The sequence below is a fragment of the Cheilinus undulatus genome, linkage group 24 (genome assembly GCF_018320785.1).
Source record: "Cheilinus undulatus linkage group 24, ASM1832078v1, whole genome shotgun sequence".
NCBI classification, from domain to species: Eukaryota; Metazoa; Chordata; class Actinopteri; order Labriformes; family Labridae; genus Cheilinus; species Cheilinus undulatus.
The window spans coordinates 3,337,479-3,361,310 of record NC_054888.1 but is presented as its reverse complement, the minus strand read 5'-3'; the positions used below and the strand labels follow the sequence as shown (position 1 = coordinate 3,361,310).

Here is a 23,832-nt window from a genome sequence, read left to right as displayed (position 1 = left end):
ATATAAAGGATCATTTGTTTTTGTTTTTTTCCCCACTATGGCTGCTAATCAACACTTTTAGGACAGTACTGGTGCCAAAACAGTCCCTGAAAATCTCTGTTTTTTTATTTATCGTTTTGGGCAAAAAGTCACCAGGGTTCCTGCAGATCCTTGACAAGTCTTAAGCTGCAGATTTGAAATGTAAGGCCTTACAAAGTCTTAAAGTCTGATTTCTACCAGTGGGTCTTAGATTTAAGAAAGGCACTATGAGTAAGAGATGTCCGTATCCCATCTTTGTTTTCAAGCCAACAATTCTGAACAGCTTCCTCCACAATTTGTTGCATAATTTTTCTCTAGAATTCAGAGAATCTAGTGTTGCATGTGCTAAATCAGACCCTCTGAATTTATCTGACTCACTGTGATCAAATACACTCTGCACCGGTGTTACTCAACCCTTCTCAACCTCAAGAGCCAAATTGTTAAAAAAAAAAAATACCTTTGCAAGAGTCACAATCTATGTGGTGAAAAGTGGCAAAAGTGGTCAAAAAGCAGCAAACACTGGGAGAAAAGTGGCGAAAAAGGGCAGAATGTGGCAAAATGGGTGGGAAGTGACCAAAAAATAAGTTAAAGGTGGCAAAAAACGGTCAAAAAGTAGCAAAAATCTGAAGACAGTCGGTGAAAATGGCCAAAAATTTAAAAAAAGGTGGGAGAATGGGCAAAAAAATGGCATTTAATTGCAAAAGGCAGCTTAAATGGGCAATAAGTATCAAAAATAGGCAACAAGGGGCAAACACTGTGCGAAAAGTGGCAAGAAAGTGGAGAAGTGGCAAAAAAAATGAGTTACACGTGGCAAAATAGTCCTAAAGTGGCAAAACTGTGGCAAAAAAATGAGTGAAAAGTAACTAAAATGGTCAAAAACCAGTTAAAAAAGGTGGAAAAATGGGAATTAAGTGGAATTTAACTGCTAAAGACAGCTTAAATGGGTGAGAATTGGCAAAAATAGGCAAAAATTGCAAAAAGCAGTATAACAGTGTCAAAAATAGGTGAGAAGTGACAAAAAAGAAGTGGCAAAAGTGGGATAAAAGCAGCAAACACTGAGAGAAAAGTGGCAAAAATGTGGAGAAAAAGGGCAGAAGGTGGCAAAATGGGTGAGAAGTGGGAAAAAAATTAGATACAGGTGGCAAAAATGGTGTAAGTGGCAAAACCGAGGCAAAAAATGAGTGACTCAAATGGGCAAAAATCAGTTAAAAGGTGGCAAAATGGGCAAAACGCATCAAAGAATGGCAAAATGGGAAATAGGTGGCATTTAGCTGCAAAAGGCAGTGTAAATGGGCAAAAAGTAGCAAAAAAAGGGTCAAAAAAATTGCAAAAAGCAGGATAAAAGTGTCAAAAAGAAGTGTCAAAAATGGGAATAATGTTTCTAATTAAGATGTAAAAGACCCACAAATCTTACTGCCCAACCCTGTTTCTGTATTTTTGTGTTTGCACTTTTATATATATATGCATGATTAAAACTTACTAAAGAAATTTGAAATAAAAAAAAAGAGCCACAAATCATCAGAAAAGAGCCACATGTGGCTCCAGAGCCACACGTTGAGTATCACTGATGTAAAACACTCGTCCAGTTATGTAACAACTGGTCATCCAGGATCCATGCTGCCCACCCTGATTCTAGCAGGATTCCCCAAAACTAAGAGCATTATTCTGCTTATAGATTGTTTAATCATTTAGAACCGGTGCTTTTTGTGTTTGCTTGTTGCCTGCTGTGCATCGCGTCCTGCTGGGGTTCTTTCCTCCTCTTTTATTATGTAAGACACATTTGCACCATGAGTGAAGTTATCCACTGAGTCAGGGTTCCTGTCTGTCAGTAGGCGTTCCTTAAAGATCCACAGAGCACATTCTTCATTAGTTTGCGTTGTCTTGGCAGCGGTTGCTATGGAGAAGTGGCCATCAGATTTAGCTAGTCCCATTCATACACATCCATACCCATTTGCACGCCAACAGTGAAGATCTTGTTGCCGTGGGATCAGAGAGGTTTGAGTTTGGTTTTATTTTACTAGAATCACATCAGGAATTATAATCAGGGTATTGTGACAACCGTGGAAATATTCAGACACATCATGTGTTGCCATTCCAAGATAAATATATTAGATATGCTCTTTGGTCAGTTTTGGCCAGCCCTAATGCACCCCCTCCCCCACAGCCCCCCCGGTCATGCTCCATAAGCTTAAAAGCCGGGCCTCAGGTGGTAATTCACTTAAACCTGCTCCATCATCTGCAGCATGACGCTGTGATTCCATTAGAATGACAGCAGCAGAGCTATTTTCACAGAGCCGCTTCGTCTTTTGTTCTGTTTCTCTCTCACAGTCCCGTTTAAAATGCACCAACAGCATGAATATAATCCAGCACACTACCTATCTGCAGAAGTGTTTAAGCGTTGTGAGGCAGCCGCGGGCTGGCTTCTGTTTAAACACAGCTGTTAAAGTGTCCTGCAGTTGGGCTGGTTTCTTTCAGGCTTATTTACATATGGAAGCGGCTCCAGAGAGCATCGGCAAACACAATGGAGGCTCATTTGATTTTAGCCATTTCCTCTGTCCGCCTGCAGACGGCCATGATGTCATACCTCACAGCGAGGATAGTGAACCTTTTCAACAGAGCCGGGCCAGTAAGGCAGGTTTGAGACCAGTGCAAAAATAGATTGGTTATAGCAGCCATTGCTGCTTCCGCAGGATGTCTTTCCTATCAATATCTTCTTTCACAATGTGTGTTTTATTAAGCAAGGCTTTAGTCCATCCTAGGTCTATTATCAACAACGTCAGCCTGCTTGGAGCAGATTGATCCAAACAGCTGGGAAAAGGTGCAAAACCACAGAATTTTACATGAAACCACACATCCTAACTAGAAAACATGAACCTTTTAACTTCCTAATTAACTCGACTATGGTGGAAGCAAAAACATCATGACTAATCAACTCCAGAGAGGCTAAATAATCCGCTGCTTACATGCTTTTCCCGGGTGAACTCACAGTTCGCCCATGATACCATGGGCTGCTCACGGCGAGGTCCCTCACCATTGCCAGAGCGTAGTGCAGAGTATGTGTATTTTAAGGGTCAGAGACATTCTTAGGGGTGTCAAACTCAATCACAGCAGGGGCTGGGTTCTTGATTTAATCTAACTCAAGAGCCTGACAGGGTCAAGATCTCACCCAGTGTTACTCAACCCTGCTCAACTAAAGAGTCAAATTGTTGAAAAATACCTTCGTACCACAATCTAAGTGGTGAAAGTGGCAAAAATGGCTTGAAGTAGCAATAACAGTGGGTGAAGGGTGGCAAAAATGGTCAAAAAGCAACAAAAATGGATGAAAAGGGGTGAAAATGGGGAGGAAAACTGGAAAATTGGTCAGAAAGTAGCAAAAATGGGTGAGAAGTGACAAAAAAATTAGTTACTGATGGCAAAAATGGTCCAAAAGTGGCAAAAATGAGTGAAAAGGGACTTAGGCGGTCAACATTGGCAAAAATGGGCAAAAAATAGGAAACAAGTGGTATTAATGGCAAGAGGTAGCTGAAATAGGCAGAAAAAGGAAAAAAAATGTGAAAGTGGCAAAAATGGGCAAAAAAGTATGAAAAAAGTGGTATTTAATGGCAAAAGGTAACTTAAATGGATGAAAAGTGGCAAAAAAAAATGTGAAAAAAGTTTCCCTGTTTAAAAGTTTTCTGGGTGAATAATATCTGAAATTAAAACATCAAAGAGCCACAAATACCCACACACACGTGGCTCCGGAGTATTGAGTATTACTGGTCTAACCAAAAACTTATCAGCCTCATTTTTACCAGTAATGAATTAAGTTCAAAAGCTCAAAATCTGACATAAAAAGTCAAATTTATTGGTTTAAAAGGTCAAAACACAGAATTAAAAGTCGAAATAATGTTTTTAAAGGGTAAATACATGAGCAAAAGGTTAAAAAAAATGGCTCTTAAGGTGAAAATACAAGATGAAAATCTAAATCATGATTTTAAAAGGCTAAAATTTGGAATAAATTCAAAATTGAGTTTTAAAGGTCAGATTATGAGTTTGAATCTTAAATTGTGAGTCTCAGAGGTCAAAACAGTGGATTAAAATTCAAATTTAGGATCAGAAAGGTTCAAAATATGGGATAAAGTTCAAAATAATGAGTTTTAAAAGTCAAAATATGGCTTAAAATTAAAAGTTGTGAAACTTTAAGGTCAAAACATGAGATAAAAAGTCCATATTATAAGTTTAAGTCCTAATTATGAGATGCACAATTAAAAAATATGAAATCAACACAAAGATCAATTTCTTTGCTCACAGTCCTGACTTTAATTTATACGTTTTTACTCTTTATTTTCTAATTTTTAAGGCTTAATCTGTGAAAACTGTGGACCTAACTAGCATTGAAATCCCGCTGCCGACCTGCAGCAGCGTCTGCAGCAGATTAGAGCATAAGAGCACCAGTGATGCTCCATGGGCCATGTTTGAGCTTAAAGGGAAGCATTTGCTTTCATTTATATGGCTCTACGTGAGTAAACTGATGGAAATCTGTCTTGGGTCAGCCCTGCAGAGGTCTCCCTCCTCCCACCACAGCCCCCCCTCTCCCCCCTCCTGTCCTGTAAGTGGCATGAATAACCGAGGGACAGCTGGAGTTTCCTGAGGAGAAACAGGCCGTGGGGGAAATTAGGAATTCTGCACATCCTGGCCATTTCCTGTTCCGACTCCCACACAGCCGCTGTATGTCCCATCTCACAAACAAAAATATACACACATGTGGAGCTGTTTGGGTTTGCATACCATGTTTTCTGACAGGATCACAGCTCCGTGATGCTCCTCTTCTGTTTGATAGGAGTGTAAAACAGGAAACCATCCGTCATAAACACGCACAAACAGGAGGAAAATGCTGTGATGGGGTTAGGGGGTGTGTTTGGTGACTTAAAGGAGCAGAGCGTGTGCTCCATCTGGAATGCGATGTGAAACAAGCGCCCCTCAGCTGTGTATGTTTGTCTTCAGCTGACCGATTCTCTACGGCGCTGCTATCATATTCCTGTTTGCTTTGCCAATCGCCGTCTCTTTTATTGCCTTTTCACCTACTGACTGTTTTATAACCTGCTTTTATCACCTTCAAACAATAAAGCGGGACGGTAGAGTGCTCTCAAGTACGCCGTGCAGCAACAAAGGGCTAAAAAACACACATAGGGAAGTCACACATGCAGATTTGACAGGATCAGAAGAAACGGGGGCTGTAGGAGGGGTTAATCTACTGTCCGCAGCGGTGACTGACACCATGCAGCGTGGTTAGCGGGAAGGAATGACACCATGTGAAAACATCAATGGGATTACTCTGGAATAAGCCATTTCAGGAGGCTTTAGGGGGGAACAGGACTGTACCAAGACATTTAGGGGGGGAGATGATGCAGTAAGATTTATTTTTCAATGAATATTTGCTCCATTTACATTAAGAAAGCCTTATTGTGTGCTATGCATCTCAGCAGTTATTATAGAGGCCTTTTCCTTGAACTCAGACATTCTGCTGATTAGACAACATTCCTTCTCTGTGTACTCTGGCTTTCACTGTGTTTTCATAATTTCATATTACCTAACCAAGGTCCCAGCTGACCCAGAAATGTTGTCAAAGGGTTTGATATTTTCTAGAGTTTGATTTAGGTTTAAGAATAAAGCTTTTCTTTCTCCTGAATCCAGTGCTTTTAGGGACATCATCACTTGACTGAGGGTGGTTTTAACAGGCAAAGTAGGCAAGTATTCACCCCCCTGCCCCCCAGATGGTTTACCCCAGTGTGACTCAACCCTGCTCAACCACAGAGCCAAACTGCTGAAAAATGCCATCGCAAGAGCCACAATCTAAGTGGTGAAAAGTGACTAAAATGGGCAAAAAAATCTGTGCAAAAGGTGGGGAAGGTGGCAAAAGGGCAGCTGAAATGGACGAAAAATTGCAAAGAAGCAGGATAAAGGTGGCTAAAACTGATGAAACAGGGCAAAAGTGGAAAAAAATGGTCAAAACGTGGCTAAAAGAAGTGGTAAATGGGCTAAAAGCGGCAGAAATGGATTCAAAGTGGTAAAGGGGAAAGGGGCAAATTATGCATACAGTGGAGAAATGGTGAAAAGTGGCAAAAATGGGTGAAAAGTCACAAAAAATTGAGTTACAGGTGGTCTAAAACGCAGCAAAACTGAGTGAAAACTGACTAAAGTGGGCAAAAAAGCTGTAAATAGGTGGGAAAATGGGAGAAAAGTGGCGTTTAATGCCAAAAGCCAGCTGAAATTGGCAAAAAAATTGCAAAGAAGCAGGATAAAGGTGGCTGAAAGTAATGAAACAGGGCAAAAGTGGGATAAAAGTTGCTAAAACTGGTTGAAAAGTGGCAAAAAGAAGTGGTAAAAATGGGCTAAAAGCGGCAGAAATTGATTCAAAGTGGCAAAAAAATGGGGGGGGGCAAATTGGGCAAACAATGGAGAAAACTGGGTGAAAAGTGACAAAAATGGGTACAAAGTTACAAAAAAATTGAGTTACAGGTGGTCAAAAAGCAGCAAAAATAAGTAAAAAGTGACTAAATGGGCAAAAACGCTGTAAAAAGGTGGGAAAATGGAGGGAAAGTGGCATTTAAAGGCAAAAGGCAGCTGACATGGGCAAAAAATTGCAAAGAAGCAGGTTGAAAGTGGCTGAAACTGATGAAACAGGGCAAAAATGGGGAAAACGTGGGAAAAAAATGGTCAAAACGTGGCTTAAAAAAAATGTTAAAAATGGGTTAAAAGCAGCATTAATTCAAAGTGGCAAAAATGGGGAAAAAAGGGAAAAATATAAAGGTTGACCATTAAAACCTATTGTATACGTGTGGGAGACAAACTGGTTAATGTAACTTGCAATGATAAATTTCTGAGGTCAAAGTTTAAAAGAATAATATTTCAAATGAAGACATAAAAGAGCCACAAATCATCTATAAAGAGCCACATGTGGCCCCAGAGCCACGTGTTGGGTATCACTGATTTACCCTTTTATTTTTTTATTTTATAAATCAATCATGGTCAATAAAATTTGGCTTTTTAGACAAAAAATATCACAAAAATCCCTCTTTAAAGTCAAAGTGGAAACAGATTTCTACAAAGTAAAGTAAAAAAAAAAAAAAAAAAATACTCTCAGTATGCTTCGGCTCATTGTCTTACTGGAAAATAAATCTTCCCCCAAGCTGTGGTTCTCTGTCAGACTGGATAAGATGGTCCTTCAGGATTCTTTTTACCCTCTACCTTTACAAGGGCCGGCTGCTGAGAAGCATCCCCACAGCATGATGCTGCCACCACCATGCTCCACAGTGGGGATGGTGTGTTTGTGGTGATGTCAGTGTTTGGCGTCTCCATTCTGGTCTCATCAGACCAAAGAACTTTCTTCCTCTTGACCATGGAGTCTCCCACATGCCTGTTGGTGAACTCTAGTCCAGATTGAATCTGAGTTTTCTCCAACAGTGGCTTTCTCTTTGCCACTCTCTCATAAAGCTCTGACTGGTGAACCCCTGTGATTAATGTCAGCTTTAAGTGCATACAGTACATTAAATCACCTGATTTGTCACAGAAGAATGGATGTTGCACCACTAGTGAGCATATTTTTCTTCTTTAAGTTGTGTTAAAATATTCAGATTTAGCGGACTGAGAACTGTTGGGTATTATTTGGGGGGAGGGCTTCATACTGCTCTTTGTCTGGGGTCTCTGATTCCTAGAACTGGCCCTGCTCACATTAACAGACATGATCTTAAAGCGTGAGATTCACCAGTCTCACATCTGCATGTTGCAGCTCCACCTCTCTCCTCTGCCTCCACTAGAGGGCGCTCTATCATCACCTTTGACATCACAGCTGCTCTCCATCTCCCTGCCTGCTCTGTATGTGTGTGTTTTTACCCCCGCTGCCCCATTTAGCCCACAGCAGCACCTTCTAGCGTCGTTTGGAGTGGTTTGACTGACATTTCCTCCACTTGTGTAGAGATTAGCTGCAGCTTTATTGATCCCAAAGGTGATCAGTGAGTCAATTTAGTCCTCCTGAAACAGATAGGTCTGCTTTTTTTAACGCTGGGTGTGTCAGCGGAGCAAAGGAGACACTACAGAGCACACTAGCGATTCACGGCATAGGGCGCCCGCTAGGGGTCCATGAGTGGTTGTCATGGTAACAGGCAGTGCGGTTGGCATGAGCTAGGTGGTTTTTTTCCTCTCCCTGCTGTGTGGGTGTGATCTGATAGTGAGTTTGTACACATGTGTGGACTCATCTGACGTCGAATCCTTCTCTGTTTTCTCTCTCTGTGTTTGAAGATGGAGCAGGTTTCAGACGATGAGCTGGACCATGGGGCCGAGGAGGACAGCGATAAGGAGGACCAGGACCTGGATAAGATGTTTGGAGCCTGGCTGGGCGAGCTGGACAAACTCACACAGGTTAAACACACAGAAAAGAAGAGAGAGGGGCTGTCTGCATAGCAACCTTTACACTGCTAATCCTGTCTCCTTTTACTGTATCCTAGCAACCACAGCCACTCACTATTGTGTTTCTGCAGGATTGAATGAGTGTTGTTAGGATCCTGTTCATGCAACTGTAATGTTAAAGTGTTTTTGCATACATGCATATCGCTGTTTTCTGCAGAGTCTGGATGATGGCAGGCCGCAGAAAGCTCTGCAGAAGCCCCCACTCAGGCAGGAGACCAACATGGCCAACTTCTCCTACCGCTTCTCCATGTACAACATCAACGGTGAGACTTCAGTCAGCCCTGAAATCCATCACAAACATCAGATAAATCAGAAAGTTTTCACCTTTCCTTTTAATCTTCTGTCGTTTCCCTACTGCAGAGGCGTTGAGTCAGGGCGACACGGTGGACCTGGACGCCCTCATGGCCGACCTGTGCTCCATCGAACAGGAGCTGAACACCATCTCCAAACCAAACTCACGCGGTCAGAACAAAAGCCAGCGGGGCCCAGGGGGGCGCAGTGCCAGCACCAAGCACACAGGCACCAGTGGAGGGGGAAGCAGTGGAGGTAGAGCTGCAGCTGTTATGATATGTTTGATATTTTCACATCAATAAAACACATCTGCAAACACCATACTGTAAAAGCCTTAAAATGCACACGGAGACTTGAGCGGACTAAGAAAGACCATCTTTAAGGCCCTCTCACTCATTTATTGAACTGTAATGCCTTCATTTGAATGGCACAGACCTTTAAAGACCCTGTAAAGTGAGATCCAAAATTTTTGTCTCTACACTCTAGAAATGTTGGAATCTGGTTGCTGTACACATGTGAAAACACTGAGATCTACATGTGACTGAAGTCTGGATTTAGACTGTTAGAAAGTTTTTCACCTCTTTTCTGGCTGGGTTTCATGTGGGCTGGGCCAATATGTGGGCTCATGATGTCAACAGCCCACAGTGGGGAATGACTCCGCCCCTCTAACACTACAATATAAAATCACAGAGCAGTTCATCTCAGTCCAGTCTGTTGTTAGCTGATGTCACTGCCTTTATTGAAAGTTAACAGTCAGTTAAATGCTGTTTTTCTGTTCACTGAGAGGTAAATTTGCTAAATCTATCAGCCACAGTGGTCTATGGATCATTGAAAGCATCATAACAGAGATTTGAGACAGAAAACAGACTTTGTCTCTTCTTCTGAAGTCAACAAAAGGTCAAAAGGCAGGATAATGGTGTGATAGCTGTCCTCCGTTCAGATTGTAATATTTTTAAAACCTGAGAAGATCGTATTTCTCCTGAATGGGCGTGGCTTCAGCTCACTCAACAGACACGCCCACACCATCCTAGAGCAGATTTTACCGCCTCATTTTTCATGATTTTGAAGCTTAATTTCATTTACATAGGGATGTTTAATTTGACCTGGGGTTCATAACACAGTGGCCTGTCATACAACAAACCTAAATACAGATTCATTTTAACTTTACAGGGTCTTTAAAGCAAACTTCTTATAAATCTGTTCTTTAGTTTCCAGTAAACACTGATGCTTAAATGTAAGTGTGGTCTGATTTGGGCTCTTTGAGTGGCCAACCTGTTTCCATCCTTCAGTCTGGCTCCCCTCACAGTAAACTACACCGAGCTGTAGAGCAGGAGTGTCAAACTCAGTCACAGAAGGGGCCGGATTCTGGATTAGGTCTAACCTGAGGGCCCAACAGGGTCCACATTAAATCAAACTGTCAACCACGTTTTCACCAGTAATAAATTATGGGGGTAAAAATAGCACTGGTGAAAAATGATTCTGAGATTTAAGAAGTCACAATGATAAGTTAAAGGGCATAAAATCTGAAATAAAAAGTCAAACTTTTTAGTTTGAAAGGTCAAAACACAAAATAAGATGTTAAAATAATGCTTTTAAAAGGCAAATATATAAAAAAGAAAGTCACAGTCATTTTTTAAGGCAAAGATATGACTTACAAGTTAAAATCGTGCACCTAAAATGTCAAAATATACAATACAATACAATACAATAATTTTATTTATCCCCACAGGGAAATTCAATCGTATGGAGTCTCATCTGTTTACGGTAGAATTATACAGTCTAACTGCTGATGGATTGAAAGATTTTCTAAATATTTCTGTCCTGCAGCGCAGGGATAGGAGCCATCCACCACCGTTGTTTCTTTGGTTATTTAGGGAGATATGAAGTGGATGATCCATGTTCCTTAGGTTGGCCTCCACCTTCTTCATTGTGCATCTCTCCACCTCATCCTCCAATGAGTTCAGCTTGATTCCAACCACAGAGCCAGCTTTTTTCACCAGTTTGTTCAGATGCCTTGCATCCTTGTGATATACAATGAATGTGAGATAAAATGAATATGAGATAAAAGTTAAAATAATAATAAGAAAAGGTCAAAATATGAGATAAAAAGTCAATCATAAATTGAAATAGCTAAGATTATTAGATAAAGTCAAAACTATAAGTTGAAAAGGTTAAAATATGAGATAAAGGTTGAAACAATAAATTGTAAATGGTCAAAATATGACATAAAAAGTCAAATTAAAAATTGAAACTGTCAGCATATGACATAAAAAGTAAAAAAAAAAAAAAAAATTTACAAAGTCAAAATATGATATAAAAAGCCAAAATCATAAATTGAAAAGCTAAAATCATTAGATAAAGTCAAAATTATAAGTTGAAAATGTTAAAGTATGAGATAAAAAGTCAAAATAATAAATGTAAAAGTTGAAAATATGAAATGAAAGCCCAAATAATCAACTGAGGTCATAACTTTGCGATGCAAAATTGAAAATATGAAATGAAAACAAATGCATTCTTTTCCCACATTTCTTTTTGTCAGTTTTTTTTTAGTCTTTATTTTTTTTCACATTTTTCTGACTTCAGGATATTTGATATCATCAAGGTTAAGTTTACATTTTTATACTGGAGGAAATCTGCAGACCTCGTATTTTTGGCAGCCAGTTATAATAAGAACAGGATAAGATCTTGTGGGCCTGGTGTAGCTGCACCACGGGCCGGATTTGGCCCCCAGGCCTTGAGTTTGACACCCATGCTTTAGAGATTGGTATGATCTGAATAGAGGAATATCCCGGTCAGATAAAGGTGGGTCAATCTAAATGTTCTGATTTAAATTCTATCATTTTTCTCTAACAGGAAGTGCAAGCAGCAGCACCCGTGCGTCACCGGCCAACACGGTCCGAGGTGGCAGCGTCAACACTCGACCCGCCGCCTCCAACATCTCCCTGGATGACATCACCTCCCAGCTGGAGAAGGCGTCCCTCAGCATGGACGAAGCTGCACGCCAAACTTCCTCCTCCTCTTCCTCCTCCTCTTCCTTCTCCTCCACCACAATGAGGAGACCCTCGTCGGGTTCGTCGGGAGGCGGTCAGCATCGGAGGACGGGCTCGGTGGGCGCCGTCAGCGAGCAGGAGGCTCCGTCCCAGCGCAGCAGCGTGAACTCAGCGTGTGCCTCAGCGTCCAGCATGGACTCGCTGGACATCGATAAAGCGATGCCGGCCGGAGAGGGGGAGAGTCAGAGCGGCCCGGGCACGCAGGGACAGAACCAGACGAGCACAGAGGTACGAGCAGCTGCACGCCCAGGATGGCGGCGTTTCTGCACTTAAACCTACCGTATAAATCTGCTTCATTAAAGGCTGATGGTTTTTAAAAGTTCTAGAGTTCACACAGAAAACTTCACAGCTGAGTTAGATTTAAGCAGTTTAGACAGTTTTCAGTTTTTGGCAAACAAAACCAAGAAATTATGGTCCCCTGGGTTCCTGGACGTCTGTTTTTGTTGCTGCACCACAAAGATCGATGCTTTAATGAGCTGATGAGAGTGAGTGAATATTTGTGTGAATATTTCATGTGAATGTGAGTAAAATGAGAGAATCAGGTCATTTCACTATTTATTTTAAAGCACACAAGCACTTTTCTCTTTATTTTCACATTTAGAGACGCTCAGAAATGCGGTGGCCCATTTCTGCCAGTAAAAATAAGATAAATAAATGAAGTTAAGCATTTATGAAATACTCTTTTTTTTTTCAATTATGACATAAAAGACAAAATTGTGAAACATAATTTTGAGTTATGTCATAACTAGATATTTTCTTCTCATTTTTATGAAATATATCTCTTAATTCTGACTTTTAACTTTAAGATTTGACGTTTCTTCTCATATTTTTTCCTTTTTTCTTGATAATTATGGATTTTTGTTAGTGTAAACATTTAATCTCAATGATGACTGTTAAACTTAAAATTTAGCTTCTTATCTCATAATTTTGACTTTTCAACCATAATGACTTACTGTCTCCTTATCCTGACTTTCTATATCCTAATTTTAAACTGCAGATTTTTGTTTTTCATTATTTTGACATTTTATCTCACACTAGATTTTTTTATCCTCCTTTGTCCTGTTCTTTGGATTTTTCATGGCATAATTTGACATTTTGGACATTTAAACTCACTATTTGACAGCTGATTCATTATTATGACTTAATATCTCATAATCTCAATGTTCTATCTCATGATTTTAAGATATTATTTAATTATTTTAAATGTTATTTCCATAAGTTTGCTCAGCATCCAATAATTATGACTGAATCTCTTATTTATGATTATTTATGATTTCCCCTTTTTATTGAATAATTTAAACTGTTTACCTTAGAAATTTGTCATTTTTACTCCTAATTATGGACTAAGTTTTAAATAATTTTGGCTTTTAATTTAGAATTTGTTTTTTTTTTTCTTGTCTTAATTTTTTTTGTCTCACAGTTTGAAACTTTTTGACCCATAATTTGACTTATCATATATTCAATTTTTATTTAATAATTAAGACTTTCAAACTCTTAATTTGACTTTTAATCTCATAATTTTGAGTCTTTAGATAATAAGAATGACGTTTATGTCAAAGTTATAAGTGTATATGTTATAGTTTTGGCCTTTTTTATCACATCATTTGAGCTATTTAACTCATAATTTTAATTTTCTCTGTAATGCTTTTGACTTTTTATCACATATTTTTTTACTTTAAATCAAATTTTCTACTATGAACTCATAATTTGTACTTTTATCTATAATTTTGTCTAACCTATCTTTTTGATTTTCTGTGTAATAATTTTGACTTTTTATTACAATTTTTTAAACCTTTAATCATTATGTTGACTTTTGAACAGATAATTCTGTCTTTTAATCTCAGAAATTTGACTTTCTACCACATAATTTTGTTTTTTTAACTCATAATTTAGACTTTTAAACTTAAAATTTTGATCTTTTAACTCATAAGAATGACATTTGTGTCAAAGTTCCAACTTTTTATCATAAAATTTGGGCTATTTAATGAATAATTTGATTTTTATCTGTAATACTTCACACTGTTTATCATTTTATTTTTACTCTAAATCATTATAAGACTTTTTATCTATATTTTCGACTATTTAACATTTAATTTTGATTGTCTGTGTAATGATTTTGACTTTTTACATTTTTTTTACCTTTCATCATTGTTTTGACTTTTGAACCTAAAATTTTGACTTTTTACCTCCATAATTTAGACCTTTTAACTTATGTTTCTAACTGTAACATCAAAGTTTTGACGTTTTACTCATAATTATGACTTCAGACTTTAACTTTTGCTTCATCCATGCTTAGCGGTCATGTATTTCTTTTTCTTGCTGGCGTAAATCGGCTTCCATTCACACACGAACCCTTTGAACTGACCTCAATCCGGCTCTGATCCTGCATGTTTAACCACACAGCATGTCGTTTTCCAGTAAAACTGCATGCTCTAAGTGTGTGAAAGCAACACAGTCAATCCACAATGCAGCCCGTTGGTTGTGGATTGTAAACATTGTAATCTAAAAGGCTGTAAATGAGGATTACAATGTTTTCTACTATTTCTTTTTGCCTTTGTCACTCACAAAGCTTGCTGGCTCTCTAACAAAAGCAAATATCCTGCAGGATACGTTCAGAGGCCAGAAGCAGCGCTAACATGAGACAGAAAGTGTAAAAACAGGCGTAAAGAGTCACGTTTCCGTGTTTGCACTGTGTCTTGCATGTCCCCTGCACCTCCCTGCATGTCACCATGTTATCTGTGTTTGCATCCTTTCCTATAACCCGTGGCCTCTGCCCTCATACACCTCCACGCCTGCACCCCAGCATGTCACACTGCGGCGGGCCAACAGTAAGACGGCCAGGCGGCAGCTTGACTTCACCTCACGAGAGGGTGAAGTGGATCGGGCCACTGTAAGTGCATGTGTGTGAGCGTGCATGTGTGCATGCATGCTTTTTGACATACACTCCTATTACGCAAGGCTGCAAGTTAAAGGTGGGGTCGGCATTTTGAAACTGGGCTCTGTTTTCTTCATATTTTAGGAACAAAATCACCAAAATGTTCACATAGTTGTAGATTATCTCCAGTAGTCAAGATGTTAGCCACAAAACAGGCAGGAAGGGCTGAAATGTAATCTTTAAGGACAAGTTTGTCCTCTAATCGACGACTTGTGTTATTCTGTACTTCTGACACTATTATGGAAAGGATTTCTGTGAGTAAGAGACGGTTTTTTAGATTTATTTAGGGGGTTTCTGCCTTTATTTGGTAGTAGAGGGGGCATCCAGGAAAGAAGGTATCTGTTCATAGCTAAATATAACCTTTACAGTAAAACGGTGGTCTGTGGTTTATTCTCTCAGTTTGAAAGTCAAAAACACAAAATAGTACATCAAATTAGAAGTAAGCCATCAACACAGGCATGTTTCAGGACAATCAGCTGTTTGCAGTCTAACAAAGATCTACTTTTGGTGTAATCCTTTCTCAAAAAACTGGCATAAAAATTGGTGAAAGGGGACAAAAGGGGCAAAAAAGGGTTCAAAAGTGGTGAAAAATGTGGTGAAATGGGATTAACTAAGTGGTAAAAATGGGTTAAAAGAAGAAGGAAAGGAGGTGAAAAGTGTCAGAAATGGGTTAAACTGTGAAATATGGCCATAACAAATGGTTAAATGCAGTAAAAATCGGCATACAATGCAGTGAAAGAGGTTAATTGTGGCAATATCAGGTCAAAAGAGGCAACAACAGGTGGCATTGGTTTAGAAGTGGCAAAAACGTGCAGAAAAAGTGGTGGAAAGGGTTTAAATGTGACAACAGCGGCTTTAAAGTAGAAAAAATGGGCTGAAAAGAGGGTGAAAGGGGGTTAAAAAGTAGTAGAATGTTTTAAAAGTGGCAAAAGTTGGTGAGAAAAGTGATGAAATTGGTGCAAAATGGCAATTATCTGTAAAAATTAAAGGCATATAGGGGTGCAAATTTGAGGAAAAGTCTCAATAACAGTAGCAAAATTGAGCAGGTAAAGTGGTTTTAAATCAGCACAGGTAAAGACTTTGAAAATAAGAATCTAATATTACATTAAAACATTTTTCGGCTCTTAAATGAGTTAACTGTTAGCCAGGTTGCTAGCTACAATGCTACTCATAAACACACATGCACTGATACTATCAATTAATCTAAATACCTTTTTCATTAACTAATTTTATGCGTGCATTTCCTAAATAATGGGAAAAAAGACAATATGCTGCCCTAGATAATGTGGTTGGAGACTGATTTGCTCCCACTTGTATGCACCCCAACCAGCCCCAAACTAGACCAGACGTTCTGAGCATGCTCTGTAGCGTGATACTCAACGTGTGGCTCTGGAGCCACCTGTGGCTCTTTTGTGATTATTTGTGGCACTTTTGTGTCTTAATTTTAAATACTATTCACTCAGAAAACCTTAAAAAAGGAAACTTTTTGCCCTTTTTCACACTTTTTGCCTCTTTTCACCCATTTAAGCCTTTTGCCATTAAATTCCACTTTTTTCCTACTTTTTCCCCATTTTTGCTACTTCTTTTTGCCATCTTTTTTGCCACTTTTTTACCCATTTAAGCTACTTTTGCCATTGAATACCACTTGTTTCCTGTTTTTTGCCCATTTTTGCCTCTTATTTTTGCCACTTATTTCAAATTTTTGCCACTTTTATACCATTTTCCCCTTTTTCACCATTTTTTTCCTCTTTTCACTGCTTTTTTCCCATTTTATTCACTTTTCACAAATGTTTTGCCATGTAATTCCCCCTTTGGACCATTTTTGCAACCTATAACTTATTTTTTGTCGCTCTGCACCCATTTTGCTATTTTCTGACCCTGTATTCATTTTTTCTCCCCATTTTCGCACCTTTTCACCCATTTTTGCTGCTTTTTGACCATTTTTGCCCCCATTAGTTTTTTTTAATTGCTACTTCAAGCCATTTTTGCCACTTTTCACCACTTAGATTTTGGCTCTCTCAAAGGTATTTTCCAACCATTCGGCTCTTTGGTTCAGTAACACTGCTCTGTGGCTGAGCTGAACTTTGACCTCGGAGTTAACAGCAGAATAAAGATAGCAGAATCGTCTGTTTTTCTCATATCACCACAGGCTTAGGGGGTAGCAGTTGCGGATACATACAAAATGTAAAGTTTTCATTCCGTTCCCATTTCTGGCCACACTGCCAAGTTTCCTGCTTGTTTGTGCACACAAAACCATAACAACCAAAACTGGAGCTGAGAGTGTTATGTTGGAGTAGGAGGGGATAAATACTGATCATTAGTAGTAGTACTGCAGTTACTGCAAAAAGACAAAAGACAGCAGACATCAGGAGGAAATGCACGTCTGATATTTCTCAACTTCAGCAGCTCTATTTGACCAGTTTTGCTGCCGTCTGCAAACATTTGTCTAACTCAGCCAGTGCTAACCAAAGGACCAATCACGGTGTGCTTACAGTCTGAACCATGATAGTTACATTTTAAAGGAGGCGTGCATGCATCATGCTCAGGGTTCAAGGCTACACAGACCTACTTCTGTTAATAGATATTTTTTTTCCCTGGTGCTTTTATACTATTGTATAGCCAAAGCTCTGAGTTTTCTTAGGATTATGTTGCAGCCATTCCTGCCTGAAGCCACTGATGTGAGAAAATCCATCGTGTCTTTGCACCTCTCAGTCATTTTTCCTTTATAAATATGCAGAAATAGAGCCCAGATCTTCAAAAACGTGAATGTTCCTCCATGATTTAATCTATTAAGAATTATCAAACAATGACTGCAACCATCAGAAACACGAGTAATTTTCATGTTTGAACTTTCACTTGTGTCTAGTTTTGTCTTTCAGTGCTCATACTAAGAATCAGTCATAAATGTAACCTGATTTAAACCTTTATCATTAAATTTGAGTTGGTTTTCATATCAGATTCAGCGACAGCGTGCAGCCGTCGCTCCATGCTGTGCAGCATGCACCTGCAACCATAAGTGTGTGAATGACTTGACAGTAGCTGTATATAGTAAATCTTAATCCAGCCAGTAAACACTCACTTTGACTTGGTACGTTTCTGTTGCTTCTTTCTCCACAGCTGCAGCTAATGACAGCCACACATGCTTCATTTTAAATCTTCTCTCGCTCTCACGCTCCTTTATACAAAAGAAATCACAACACCTGCGATTAATAAGCCTTAAGAATCATCTGGCACTGACTTTTCTCTGTTGTCTCTCCTCCTGCTCTCCTTTTTTATCTCTCTTCGCCCCACAAAGCACTCGTATCTGGACCGAGAAACCTCGCTCATTCTGAAAAGCATAGCTGGAAAGCCTTCTCACCTCCTGACCAAGGTGACCTCCTCATACACTCTCTGTGTTTGCTGCTTCTCTGTGTTTGTGTGCTTCTCTGCTGCTTTGCATGTCATGATAACGTCACAAGGACTAAATCAAATGTCATACATTAGTATTTATGCACACACTGTGTCATGCATGTAGATTCAATGATTGTTCTATTTCCTGCTTCTTGGCTGGTGTCTGTCTGTCAGTGGGTGTTTATTTTCATTTATTATTCCTCCTCTTTCTCCATCAAGTTGCTTTTGATTTGCATTCTTCATTTTCAAAGATTGTTTGTAATAAGGAATTGTGTTTTCAGCTCCTCTAATGTACAATGTCTTTGCTTTTCTGTGTTTAGAACAGGGCTATTATCATTGCAGCACTAATCACGATGAGATTAAGGTCAGAAATTAGCTTTGTAAAAATTTGAGCCTCATAAATACCTCCTACAATAGAGCAGGGCAGCAGCTGGAGACTCAGAGTGATGTAAAATAAGTCCATCTATGCTCCTTAATGTCTCATTTCACTGTAAAAAACCACAGACGGCTCAGTGGACAAGTAAGGAGTCTTGTGCTTTCCTCTCCTTCTCTTTCAAAATAAAAGCAGGTTATTTCCTCAACAGGATGTAAGGTACCCTTACCTTTAGATCATGGGTGTCAAACTCAAGGCCCGGGGGCTGAATCTGGCCCATGGTGCAGTTATACCAGGCCCACCAGATTATGTGGTATTTTTATTATAAGTGGCCCACCAGTATGAGGTCTCTTTTGAACTTTATGAACTCCTCACTTTAACTTTTATCTCACTTTTTTTTACCTTAAAAACTCATGATTTTTAATTTTATTTCATATTTTGATATTTGAAACTCATGATTTCGATGTTTGTCTCATATTTTGACTGTTAAAAATCATGATTTTGAATTTTATCTCTGTTTTTGACTATTAAAATTCATGGTTTCAGTATTCTATCTCATATTTTGCCTTTTAAAAACATTATTTTGACTCTACATGGGATGTTTTTACCTTTAAAACTTATAAATTTGACTTTTTGTCTCAGATTTTGAGTTTTTAACTTATCATGTTCACCTTTAATTGAGAATCATCATCAGTGCCAAGTTTTTTACCCCCAGAATTCATTCCTGGTGAAAATAATGTTGACAATTTATGTTTAAATATTGACCCTGTTAGGGCCACAGGTTAGACCTAAGTTCAGAATCAGGCCCCGATGTGATGGAGTTTGACACCCCTGGTCTAGACAGTCACAAAGACCATCACAAAAAAAATTAAGCATTAAATAGAGAAGTTAACTGAGGACATATCATAGTTGTTAACCTTAAGCAGTTTCATGCTTTTAAAGAATTGCGTCTTTATTCCCATCATGCTGAAATCGGTGCTGTTGATTTGTGTCATGGGGTTGGTTGTCACACTTTTTTTGTTTTTGTTTTTGTTTGTTTTTTTTTAATTCAGATATATTTGGATTTGGATGGTGGATAGATTCAGAGTGGGGAGAGACATGCGGTAAAGGGCCACAGGCCGGATTCAAACCCAGTCTGCCTGCATACATGGTACGCGCCTTAAACCACTAAGCCATCTGCGCACCAACACTTTTTACTCTTATAAAATCACTCATCATCAAAACATCCTTTAATAGTCATTGATTTAAATGAAGCTTAAGGTGTTGGCTCAAAATATGTTTCCCTGTATTTCCCAACTAATTGTAACAAAGAGGTAATTGATGATTAAAGACCCTGACACATTGTGACAACCAACCCAATCATGGGATGGTTGTCACACACTATGGGGTTGTTTGTCACAATGTTATTTTAATCGGAAAAATCTTAAAAAGAAGGCAAGAAGGCAGAACTACATTTGAAATTGCATTGCCAAGTTGACAAATCCATAACTTGATGCATCTTAACACAAAATGAGCAAGGCGCGTGAACTGGTACACCTTTAGGGCAGCCTGTAGGCCGATAGCAACATAAAGAACAAAATAAACAGGCCTCACAATAACAGCCGACTCAGCTAGGCTACACATTTACTATCTGAGTCACAGCAGTGGAAAATGTAGGATCCGTGTACTCCATCTAAGCTTGTGTGACAACCAACCCCAAAGAGAACGTGACAACCAAACCCAAAGAGAACGTGACGACCAACCCCAAAGAGAACGTGATGACCAAACTCAAAGAGAATGTGACAACCAACCCCAAAGAGAACGTGACGACCAACCCCAAGTGGAATTTCTTGCTAGCATCAAGGCTAACAACTCCCTAACAACTAGTTGGCTAGTTAACAACCTGTTTGCTAGCTAACAACAATCTAAACTATGGCTTTCCCTCCACACTTTTTAAGGGTTACACATGTTTTGTTATAAACCTCTTATGTAAAAGAGGAAAATACTGAGGAGCTGGATATTTACAATTTGACATGAAAAACACAAAAAGTTCTCTCACCTCAAGTTAAGCTCTGTTACTCCAGAGAGGACTACGTAGTTGAGCTCAGATCCCAATTCTGGACATTTCCATACCAAATTTTAGGAGATAGTGCCTTCTCATGGTAAGATATAATGAGTGTGACAACCAACCCATGTGACAACCAACCCCGTTCTCCCATTATAGATGAGGAATATTTAAAATCATTACATTTAGAGATTATTCTGCATTAACTTTATTTTGTATTAAATCACGTCCGTGTACATGGACTTTAAGACGACTACTAATATATGCATCAGAATCAAGTGCATGAATGCCTTCAGAGTGGGAAACAAACTTTCACATCTGTGTTTGCATCATATGTCACTCCAAAGCCGTACTCAGCACTTTGTTTATGGTGTTTAACTGTTACCAGAAGCTGTTCTCCCATGCAAATGAATCAGCTGCAGCCTCTGGAGTTTCATATGATGCAGATGCAGATCAGATGTGCAGAGTTTAGCTTCTGATTGTGATTAATCCTCCTGTCACTTAAAGACACGGCATGCTTTTAAAAGTGCTGCAGCTCCGATTCAGAGAGAGCTGATGCTGCAGGACTGAGGAGCAATAAGTCATGCCAATTCTACATTTAAGGCTTTTAAAGTCTCCTTTAAACGATAGACAGCCTCATTCAAGGGTAAAAATACACTAAAGGATCTGTTTAAGTCTTCTTAGCTCTGACTCACAGGTTTATTTCCAAATTTGTTTCAGTTATCTGATTTTTGGAGTGTAACATGAGGGAGGAAAGCCAAGAAACTTGCCGGCCATGAAATTTACTGCCAAAATCTACAAGAAGCGCTGCTTTATTAGCTCTGGATTACACAACAGTTGGATTAGTTCAGCGTTAAAAGGCTCTCTGTTTCCAGCTCTCAGTGTAAAGAGACCGTTTGGATGCTTTTCACAAAGAAGTGGAGGGCAGATCGCTCGTGGGCTGTAGGCGAGTTTATGTGTTAGTGTTACACTCCTCTCACAGATTCTCTCTCGCTCCCCTCCTCGCTCAGCGAATCAGAATGCTCGATGATGTTTGGGAACAAGCGAGGAGAGGGGAGACATCAAAGAGAGCGGGGGCCAAATTTTTCTCAGCAGAAGAGGAGGCATTTTAACCCGTTTATGCCCAAATCTCTCTGAATGTTGTTATGCCCAGCATTATTGTGTTATGAGCTATTGTTGGCCATGGGACCATGCCTGGGCTCTCCCAGAAAAAGTCTATTATTGAAGGTTGGACGGTAAATGTGAAGGAAAAAAATCACTTAATTATCCAAGAGGAGGGCTAGAGCTGCAGATTTAGAAGCTGAAGAAAAATCAAAATGAAAGAAAATGTTTTTAAATTGATTCAAGAAGAGATTTAGATGTGTAAAGATTTGTATTTGGTCTTAGATAATGATAATGAAAAATTAAGGTACAAATAGGATTTTTTTATACAACCTCGATTCTAAAGTTTGGGCGCAGTTGGGGCAAAGTAAATAAAAACAAAGTTCAATAATTGTCAGATCTCATAAACCCATAATTTATTCACAAAAGAAATTAAACAACACATCAGATGTTGAAACTGAGACATTTTACCATTTCATAAAAAATTGGCTGGAAAAGTAAGGGGTAAAATGAAGAGCATTTTACAACTCATTAGGTAGATTGGCAACGGGTCAGTCACCTGAATTGGTATAAAAGGAGCATTTTAGAGAGGCAAAATTGCGAGGACTTTGAATGTCCCACCATCAACAGTTAATGAATCTGGGGAGATCTCTGTGAACAAGGCTGAAGGGGCCCTCAGGGACCACTGCATTAAAAACAGGCCTAGTTCTGTACTGAAATCACTGCATGGGCTCAGGAACATTCCAGAAATCATCGTCTGTCAACACAGTTGGCCATGCCATCCACAGACGACAGTTAAAGCTGGATCATGGAGAGAAGAAGCCATACGTGAACAGGATCCAGAAACACTGCCGTCTTCTCTAGACCAAAGCTGATTTAACATGGACTGAGGAAACGTGTAAAACTGTTCTGTGGTCAGAGGAAACCACAGACGCTGTGTCCTGTGGACTAAAGAGAAGAGGGAGCATCCAGCTTGTTCTCCTGGCTCAGTTCTAAAGCCTGCATCTTTGATGGTATGGGGTTGCATTAGTGCCTATGGCGTGGGCAGCTAGAGAGATCAGTGATACTCAACGTGTGGCTCTGGAGACACATGTGGCTCTTTTATGTCTTAATTAGAAATATTATTCTTTTAAACTTTGACCTCATAAATCTATCATTACAAGTTACATTAACCAGTTTGTTTCCCCACATGTACACAGTAGATTTTAATGGTAAACCTTTATTTTTCCCTTTTTTTAATTTCTTTTTTTTTTTTTTTTTTTTTTTTTTTTTTTACAATTTTTGCTACTTTGAATCCATTTCTGCTGCTTTTAGCCCATTTTTAACACTTCTTTTAGCCTCTTTTTGACCATTTTTGCCACTTTTACCCAATTTTTGCCCTTTTTCATCAGTTTTGGCCACTTTTACCCTGCCTCTTTGCAATTTTTTATCCATTTCAGCTGCCTTTTGCCATTAATTGCCACTTTTCCCACATTTCACCACCTTTTTACAGCTTTTTTGCCCATTTTAGTCACTTTTCACTAATTTTTGTTGCTTTTTGACCAACTGTAACTCAATTTTTTTTGTCTTTGTACCTATTTTTGCCACTTTTCTCCCAGTTTTCTCCATTGTATGCCTAATTTTCCCCTTTCCCCCTATTTTTTGCCACTTTGAATGCTTTTCTGCTGCTTTTTCATCCGTTTCAGCCACTTTTATGCTGCTTCTTTGCAATTTTTCACCCTTTTCAGCTGCCCTTTTGCCATTAAATGCCATTTACCCACCTTTTTACAGCTTTTTTTGCCCTCTGTAGTCACTTTTCACCACTTTGATTGTGGTTCTTGCAATGACATTTTTCAACAATTTGTCCCTTTGCTGAGCAGGGTTGAGTAACACTGACTTAGAGCAACATATGCTCCCATCCAGACAACGTGTCTTTCAGGGAAGACCTTGACTTGATGCTAAACCACACACCACATCCGTCACAACAGCATGGCTTCACAGAAGAAGAGTCCAACACTGGCCTGCCTGCTGTCCTGACCTGTCACCAATACGTCAGACAGGAATGGGACAACATTCCTGTCCCAGCACTGATCTCCTCACTGCATTTGCAGACTCATATTTTCATGATAGTCAAATGTATTTACATTTTACACAGTGCCCCAACTTTTTTGGAATTATGGTTGTATTATTGCCGTTGGGCTTAGGT

General features: G+C 39.2%; 1 protein-coding gene across 6 annotated transcripts in view; it reads left to right on the top strand.

Annotated features, from left to right (window-relative positions):
* The window catches only part of raph1b (Ras association (RalGDS/AF-6) and pleckstrin homology domains 1b), a 91,107-nt gene that overhangs the window by 51,073 nt on the left and 16,202 nt on the right, over nucleotides 1–23,832 (top strand). For 4 of the 6 annotated variants that reach the window (XM_041781773.1, XM_041781769.1, XM_041781770.1 and 1 more), the window contains 6 exons: nucleotides 8,296–8,415; nucleotides 8,621–8,726; nucleotides 8,824–9,009; nucleotides 11,608–12,032; nucleotides 14,608–14,694; nucleotides 18,035–18,109. In XM_041781773.1, coding sequence (XP_041637707.1) covers nucleotides 8,296–8,415; nucleotides 8,621–8,726; nucleotides 8,824–9,009; nucleotides 11,608–12,032; nucleotides 14,608–14,694; nucleotides 18,035–18,109 — 999 coding nt within the window. The remainder of the gene's footprint in view (nucleotides 1–8,295; nucleotides 8,416–8,620; nucleotides 8,727–8,823; nucleotides 9,010–11,607; nucleotides 12,033–14,607; nucleotides 14,695–18,034; nucleotides 18,110–23,832) is intronic. The other 2 variants (XM_041781774.1, XM_041781775.1) reach the window with 2 other exon arrangements.